General features: G+C 50.3%; 1 protein-coding gene across 1 annotated transcript in view; it reads right to left on the bottom strand.

The window, feature by feature from the left end:
* Window positions 1–8,920, bottom strand: part of ZFHX3 (zinc finger homeobox 3) — a 229,003-nt gene that overhangs the window by 144,753 nt on the left and 75,330 nt on the right. The window contains 2 exon segments of the mRNA XM_025045294.1: window positions 3,085–3,581; window positions 8,547–8,920. The exon segment at window positions 8,547–8,920 is cut by the window's right edge and continues 6 nt beyond it. Of these exon segments, the coding sequence (XP_024901062.1) occupies window positions 3,085–3,581; window positions 8,547–8,920 (871 nt within the window).

The following is an 8,920-nucleotide window of genomic DNA, read 5'->3' as shown; positions in this document are numbered from 1 at the left end:
TGGTGCCAATTAGCCCAACCTTCTCTCATGTCCGGATTAGAAATCATCTCATGCTTTCAGACAGCTCAGCCCTGGCACAGCAACATAGGTCCCAGCAGTTATGACACCACGAGAAGTGACTCTGGACCAGTGTGAGGTCAAATGACAAACCGGAAAGCTACGCCTCTGCTTGCATCTCCTGAGATTGCCACTCGGTCTCCTCCAACATGAAAAAGGAAGAGGAGGGGAAAAAAAGGCCTCAGTTGAAAGAGAGGGTGGGAGACCCGACAGGAAGTCAAGTACATCATGGCCACTTAGGTAGGTGCAGCAGAAAGCAAGTTTGGGAGTTTCCCTGACCAATAACGAATAATCTGCCAGGGGTGGGGAGGGACGGGCACTGGGAAGGGGTGAGTCAGGAGGATTGTGTGAGACGCCTGGTGCCCTCCCCGGGTCAGCAGCATCTGGAGCTGTTTCTCTAGCAGACAGTAAAGAACTCGATTACATCCAGTTAACTGTGCTCTAAACTGATTATGCATGTGCTGGGCTAATGGATTACATTAGCAAGAGGAAAAATAACATGCAATCAATCTCCATTTACTGCAGGCCACATCAGGGCCTAGAGAAAAACTGGCTCTCAAACCACCTCCAGTCCCCACCCAAAATCCGTGGAGCCACGAAACCCTGGGAGAGGGAGCCCCCTTGGTGGCCGGAGCAGTTCGTCTTAGTCACAACTACGGGACGAAAAGGCTCGGTGCAAGCCCTGGAATGGTAAGCCCATCTCTGCGTCACCCAGGAGGAGGTGGGAGAGCACCCCACCCCCACCACAGAGCCACAGCAAGCCGAGGGACCTTCATTACCCAAGGACTAATGAGACCAGACTAATGACCTTTAGCTCCTGACACAGGGAGTTCCGTCCTGAATGTGGGGGCTGGTCACCCCCCAGGATGTGCCAGCCAAATGCTCCATTCGGACACCCCTCCTTCAGGCACTGGTTCCCAAGTTCTATCCTGCATCCCAACACCTATGGCCCTTCTACCTGCACTGACCTTTTTGTGGAATTTCCTCCATCTTTTTTTTTTTAAAAAAAAAAGAGAGAATTAAGGCCAGGGAAGATGAGTGTCCGGAGCTAGTGAAGCAAAACACAGATGGAAACACACACATTGCTTCCCTCATATCCATCCTGAAAACTGTCTTACCTTGACTGTCTAGGTTTGGCTCGTGGACATGATTTCGACACCAAAAAGGGATATTTGCAGCCAATCCTCCTGGTTCCAGATCGTTTGGAAGCTAAACCAAGGGCCTGGTACACGCTTACTGGGGACACAGTGTGCCGTTAGTCACCACTATGTGTGTTTTATAATCTGAAGGGCAATTTCTTCCTCAGATCGAAAGGGGCTGGCTCTGTGCCACCTCTAAATGACCTTCGTCAGTGCTGCATACACCCCTGCATGGCCACACCGGCTTCTTTGTACTAATTTTGTCCAGTTGGATCCTCTGGAAACTCTTTTTTCCACTGGTTTTTCCATCAGGTTTTCTTGACCACATCGGCACCACCCTGTGGCCAGTTAAGACCTCCAATTTACACTGACCGCGAGCAGCCTTTTCTTTCGATGGTGGCACAAAACTAAGCCACCCAGAGAGGTTCTTGATCACCCAGGACAGGGGGCTGGCTACCTGGTGTCCAGACCGTCCTCACTCGAGCCCATTCACGCTGGAGTCACCAGTCAGTTCCAGAACATTTTATTCCCGCTACCTCACGCCCGCTTTCTCCTTTTCCCCTAAAATGGTTTCCCACCCGTGTTATACAGGCTTCTCGCCAGCCTGAGAACAAGCAACTGTAACACGCATTACAGTTCCCGATCTCAGCAGGGACCGTGTGGGGGGAGGATCAGAAGCCTCCTTTATTTGGAGTCTCTATTTAAAATCGCCATGAGTAGCAAGGGGATGAAAGCAGCTCGGGGACAGCAGAAACTCGACACTCACGGGCCCGAAGACGTGGGAAAGGAAAGAGGAGAGACTGACGATAAAGGGGAGGAAGGTGGAAAGAGAGAGTGAGGGCATGGAAGGCATGTGGAAGGAGGCTGGGCAGATTTATGGCGATTTGTACCTGATGGTTCATACTAAAGCCATTATGGGATGATTAGAGAAAAAGGTGAGGCTTTAAGTCCAGTGAAAATCAATACGAACGTCTGGAGCAATTCTGCCGTGCAAGGGAAAGGACTATTTACAGTATGTGCGCGCCTCCCCCCCGTTACTCTCTACGGACCGGACCGAGAGACAGACCGGAAGGGGTGGGGGGGGGGCGAGGACGAGGAAGGAAGGAAGGAAGGGGAGAGAGGACAGGGGCGGAAGAGGAAGATGGAAGAAGTCCGGGAAAAGGAAAAAAAAAAAAAAACCTGAGGGAGAGAAAGGAGGCAGAGGACACGGGAAGACACGGGGGGAATAACGGGGGAGCCCCCTCCCCTGACCCTACTTTTCCCCATAGCATCTACCACCTTCCAGCCTACTGTATAACTTATCCATTGTGTTTATCGGCCATATCTCCCCCCACCCCCGCCAAAACGGAAGCTCTACGAGGGCAGGGGATGTCGATTTTCTGCATGGATACAGACACGTGCCCAGAACAGTGCTTGGTCCATACAGTAGGTGCTCAATGTAAATCTGCTGAATTAACAAACAAACGAATAAAAAAAAAAGAATGACGAGATGGGAAGGAGAACAGAAAGCATGAAGGGGGGAGGGCGCGCACGGGAGCACAGAGGGCCACAAAAGCCAGAACCGGGAAAACGGCCATTGTGAGTCAAGAAGAAAAGTGAATTGCAAAGACAGTTGAGGGGGACATGGAATAACGTGACACTACTGAGCGGCTATAAACAAAATCCGCACCCCCCCCCCAAAACAGGACACCCCACAAAGAGAATCTTTAGGTACCAGGTGAAGCCTGCCAGCGCACTGCGGCTTCATGAGAGGATGCCGGCGGCCCTTACGACAGCAGGTCACCATCCAGCCACCCACCCGGCCATGACACAGACTGGTCATCCACCCCCAGCCCTCGCCACCTCCCAGGAGACAAGCCACGCCTTCCGGTGGCAGTCTGGGCCTTACCTTGTACAGCTTCAGGCTGGCCTCGTGCCTGGAGTTGACCGTGTGCAGCCGCAGCTTCTCCAAGCTGTTGGTGTAGTAGTCGCAGGCGTTGCACTTGAGGTGGACAGGGTTGCCGATGGCCACGCACTTGAGCCGCCACTCGTTGGCTTTGCCCCCCTCCTTGATGTGGGCCACGAGCTGGTACTTCTGCACATGCTTGTCTGTCTTGCAGTGCAGCTGGAAGTTGGCCTTGAGCTGCGTGTTGTAGCGGCAGAGCTTGCACTGGTACGAGTCCCCCATCACGGCCTTCCACTCGTCCTCCGGGAGGCTGCGCTCCACGTTCATGTGCAGCCCCAGCATGTCCAGGTTGTCCGTGGTGAACTTGTTGCAGACGGCACACTGGAAGAGCTTCAGCGACGGGTCGTTGGTCTGGATGAAGCTCTCGCCCAGGTTCATCAGCTCCTCCGAAACCAGCTGCCCGCCCCCGAGACGCATGTCTAAGGGGATCTCACCGCCCACTGTGGGGAAGGAGCGGGGAAGAGAATCAGAGGCCAGGTTCACAGCCGCAGCGTAACCGAGGCACCACCCAGCCCTCCCCTCCCCTCCCCCCCAGGTCAAAGGAGGAAAGAATGACCACATTTCAAGTGTTACAAGGTGCTACTAACTGGTAAAACCGTCCAAAAAACAATTAACTTCCGCATACAGATCTTTCTAAAATTTGTAGAAGCCTAAATGTTTTTGTTTCTTTTGGAAAAGAACACCTAGAAAAAGGTAGGAACGTTAATCTTTTGAATATTTCAATTCAGCCCCTCATTTAGATCCAAAAAAAGATAGAAATAAGCATCACTACTGGCTATTATAGAATCTGATACTCCAGACCCCAAAAAGTTGGAAATGAGTTACAGCTGCAATCTAAGATACCAAGCCTTGATGGTGAGTCAGAACTGGGCCCAGCACGGATCGAGAGCAGCACCATCCACAGAACTCTCTGCGATGGTGGCAAACGTTCCGCATCGCCCTGCACGGTGTGGCGATCGCTGAATTCCTGAAATATGGCCACGGTGCAACTGAGAAACTGAATCTTTATTTTATTTATTTTTAATTCACTTAAATTTAGATGACCACACGTGGCTAGTGGCCACCGTCGTGGACGGCACAGATCCAAAGCTGAGATTTCACGAACAATCTCCCTGTTCTTCATGACGCCCTGCCGATAAATACCCTACACCTGCCCGTCCATGGCAACAGCTCCCCCCGCATTGCCCCGAGAGTACGATCTTTTCCTCTTCCTGAGCCCCTGCGCCTGCAGGAAGTGCAGGTCTGTTATGGCCCATGTCACAGTCTCCTTTGCCGTAAGTTGGCCATATACAGAGGAGCCACATGCTGGCCAGTGTCCCCTCCAGAGTGCAGCCTCCGGAGGAGACAGCGGCCGGTATTCTCCTCACTGAACCTCTAGAAAGTCCCAGGTCCCTGTACAGATGTTTAAATGTCTGCTGTGCCAGACAAGGGTAAAAACGAAACAAAATGTCACAGATTCGGGAAGTGGATTGAGATGGGTACCGAGACACGAAGCTCAGCTCGTGCTCCCACAAAACGGGTCCAAGAAAGCTCTGCCCCTCCCTCTCCATCCCTGTTCTTTTTCGGTCCACCAATGCCCTGCATCACCCAGGAACAGGCTCTCACTCACCAGCGAAAAATTAATACTACAAGCTCTCATCTATATCACGAGAAAGGCTGAGAAAGAGCCACCCTCCACTACCTAGAAGCGCACAGTCAAGCAAAACGCTGAGCATCGGCCTCGATTTTCTGACTCTTCCCCCTAAACACAGGCACACTTGAGCTATGTCTCCCCCTGCCCCTGCCCCTGCCCCTCCCCGGTTGATATTTAAACTTGACCTTTTACATATGGTTGGGCTGAGGTTATTTTTCTTCTAATGACTGATTAGAATCCAAGTTAGTGGTTATTCAAAGACATTGTGTGCGTGTGTGTGCATGTGTGTATACGGGTATATGTTTTTTAATGATTTCCTTATTTATGCTACACGAGGCACCTCAGGTGAGAAGATCAGCAGAGGCCGACCAGCTGCATCTGAAGCCTGTGGACAGTCCAGCGAGCCACAGAAATCTTTCTGCATGGGTATTCCAGAAGGGTCAGAAAGCTTTCTGCTCATCTTCTCTCTTGCACTCTCTCCTCTGGGGAGAGAAGCCATAACTAAGACATTCTTTTTAGGACAAGAGAGAAAAAGAGGTTGGCGGGTGGGGGGAGCCTGAAAGCTCTATCCCTTAAAGAGGACGAAGGCCAGGCGGCATCCATGAAACACATACGGTGTTCGGGAAAAGGGGAAACTGCCCAGAGGGTGAGACAAGGAACCAACACACATTTGTTTCTGATGCCGACCACCTGAAGCACCGAATCTTCTCGACTTTTTAAATCTAACCTCTGCACGTCGATCGCTCCACAGAGAAATTCGGCTGCCGCTTGTTGGGTGCCTGAGCGAAGTCCTTGGAACACGCGGAGGAATAAGTCCCTCTTCCCATTCCAAGCTCTTAAAATGAAATGCCAATCAAAGACAGAGGCAGAGAAGCAGAGAAACGGGGGAGACAGGCAAGCCAAAGCTCCCTCCGAGAACCAAGCCGTGGAGAAACAAACCCATGGCTGCGACTCCTGCAAATCCACAAGCTGGAAGCAACGAATTCAGCCCCCGAGACGTGGAATCTCCCCTAATTCACAGGGCTTAGGAGGAGGAGAGCCCCAGTGAGTGAGGACTTGGCAGGCATTTCCTGTGAGCCACGCTGGACAGATGGTCTTGGAAAGCAGTGAGCCCCCGACTCCCCACACGCACCTGACTTTGGCGCACTCTGGCACCTCAGCCTGCCCGTGAGTACGTCGTCAGAGAGGCACATGGATGAAAAGACCTTCAAGACTCAAAGGCAGCAAGCAGCAGAGGACCTACGAAACCTTACGCAGGTGTCCTGTGGCCGGGTGGCTACTTGGGAAACACAAGGATGCCCCCAAAAGCTACTGGTTTCTCAGTGCTGTGCTCAACTTTCGAGTCTAAAAGGATGTTTTGAAGGGTATTCAGATGGCCTCAAGTCTATATCTTATCTACGAATGGTGGCAAATGCAACCAGACCGGACCAAGGGTGCTGACCCTCTCCTCGAAGGCCTCTAGAAAGGAAGCGTCCCGGGACCAGCATGTTTGATATCACGAAAGGGAAATTTCTGTCAAAGGAAGTATGACGGTAACTATAAGCAGGAGTGTCTGTCTGTCTGTCTGTCTGTCTCTCTCATACACGCGCGTGCGCACACACACACTCTTACGGAGCTCAGAGATATCTAGTAACCTACAGCCTTCTCACTAACGACCTAAAGAAACCTCAGCAGAGCTGCAGACAGGACTGAAAGGTCTGGCTCTTCCCATGTGTGTGCGCCGGCTTCGACTGAGGTCACGCGACTTAGATTACAGGTCATGTGGACATGTCCCATCATACCCACACCCAGTCAGACTTGGGCCTGAAGCAGTCGCAGCCCTCATTCCCACTCCGCAGCTCTCGTGGCCTAAGGCAGACACAGGTTTCCACAGCTGACAAGTGGTGACGCTGGAAATTCAGGGGCCCTTCTTGGCTGACCTGGGTTAGGTCCTTAGAAGTGAGAGCTCTAATCCCTTTAAGAAATAAAGTGCAGATCTTCTGGGTATGTCCAGAGCATAAGAACTGATTCTTCTATTTCTTCGGCATCTACCATATGCCCATAATCCATGATGCCCCACCGATTCACAGATATTTGGTGTAAAAGCAAAATATTTCTCTACCTCTCCATTAAAGCCTAAGTCAGAATTACTGGTTTTTAAGGTAATTAAAAAGATCTCACTTCGACCCAGTATGAACCCATCCATTTTCTGTCTTCATTCCACCTACATTATATTTGATTGACTCCAAGATGTGCCTCAAGATTTTAAATCTCTAGACAAAACAAAAACAAAAACCACAATTCCCATAGGCTTAAAAACAAAAACAAAACAACTCTGAGTACTGATGCCATTTCTTGGTGTACATCCCCTGTGGTTCCCTCTGGGGACAAATAAGACAACTGATCTCTCTGTACCCGTGATTAACCAGTAGGTAAGACGTCTTCAAATCACTTGGTAATAAAGGATCAATAGGTCAATGTTCCAAAACAGAAAACAAGACTAAAATAGGAAGGATTCAAGTTTAAATGCATAGCAGGAAAAAAATAATTAAATATTACGTAATATCACCACACTCATCAGCAGCAATTAGCACTAAAACACCACGCGAATGAATAAAGGCAGGCCAACTGGCGAGGTTTGGCTTCCTGACCTAAACCATGCCAGAATAAAGGCACGTGCTCGCATTTTGTTGACGAGAACTTATTTCCATGCCAGTAACAGGATACTGCTTAATTCAGGCCATCATTGCTTGTCCCAAGAGGTTAGTGGGGTCAGTGAACGGAGACCAGGACATGCCTGTCCGAAGCACAGGTGTTGGGGGCAGGAGTGGCCCAACCATCACACTGGTCCTCACAAAACCGATTTGTGCATTCTCCTGCTATAGATGCTCTCTCCCCAAAGTGGTCATGACTCTTTTTACGTAAAGGCTCATGATTTTCGACATCCAAATCCTATTCTCTTGGTCCCATTCTGTATCTGTGAAGCCAACCGGTAAGACTTGGTGTCTGGACACAGCCAACTCACCTGCTCTCACCTGGGTCATTGTCACGGCAACAAAGGCTCCGTTAAGCAGGATCTGACGGATATTAAAACTCGGCTTTCTTTGATGTACAATGTTAGAATTTATTCATTTTCATCTATCACACCAGTCTTTACGGTGCCCCAGGGCAATTTAATCCCCAACTATGCTAATAATCGACGGCTCATACAAAATAAGGAAAAGATGATGTCTCGTCTCTTTCGCTGAGCTCCTCGCGAACACACAGGAGAACTCTGAGAAACCTATCTAGTGGCTCTCGGCTCGGCACAGAATCAGCCTTCAGTTATCTGAATAAAGGACGCTACCGTTCCGAGTTCCTCTCATGGAGATGATTGTTCCTATTTAAAACTCCAGCTACCGTTTCCTGTAAGTTTCCATAAATATTTAACAGAATCCAAAAGTTTCAGATAATTGTGGTAATTTTTCAAATTCAGAAAGAGAAAAAGAGAGAATGGGAACAGAAAGGAAGGTTGACCGGAAGCCAAAAACTAGAGGGAACGCTTAAATTTTAATCTTGGCCTGCGGAGCTGGAGTGTAATCACGTCTCTGTTGAATGCATACAATCTTCCATATGCACACACAGAGTTCAAGGGATTCTTGAAGAATATATGTGATGGTGAGACACTCACGTTTACACAAAACAACTCAAGGGGAAGAAAAAAATCAACTGAATCCACAGGACCTCTGCCTACGTTCGACTTTCCCCAGTTTACGTCACATCATAGGACAAACAAACACGGAGTCAGCCTCACCTAGAGCAGGCGTCATGGCGGCCATGGGCCCAGAGGGATCCAGCTGGAATCCACTCATCATGAACTGGGCGTCCGAGGCAGTGTTGTCCATCTTCAGGTTGGGCAGGTTCATGTTCTGGGCCAGGTAGTATTGGTAGAGCTCGGCCTCGGCGGGCGAGGGCAGGCTGCCGAGGCCCAGGTGGCGGTTGTGTTGAATCTGGGTCATGTTCTGCTGCAGGAGCATCATGTTATGCATGTGCTTCTCGCTGGTCATGTGGATGCGGAGGTTCCTGGCCACGTTGGTCTCATAGTCGCACACCTCGCACCGCCAGGTGGGTTTGGTTTTTGGTTTTGTGGGGGAGGGGGCCCCGCAGGAGCTGCTGATATTGGCCGCG

The sequence above is a fragment of the Pteropus alecto genome, unplaced genomic scaffold (assembly GCF_000325575.1).
Source record: "Pteropus alecto unplaced genomic scaffold, ASM32557v1 scaffold42, whole genome shotgun sequence".
Lineage (NCBI taxonomy): Eukaryota > Metazoa > Chordata > Mammalia > Chiroptera > Pteropodidae > Pteropus > Pteropus alecto.
This window is presented reverse-complemented; position numbering and strand designations above follow the sequence as displayed.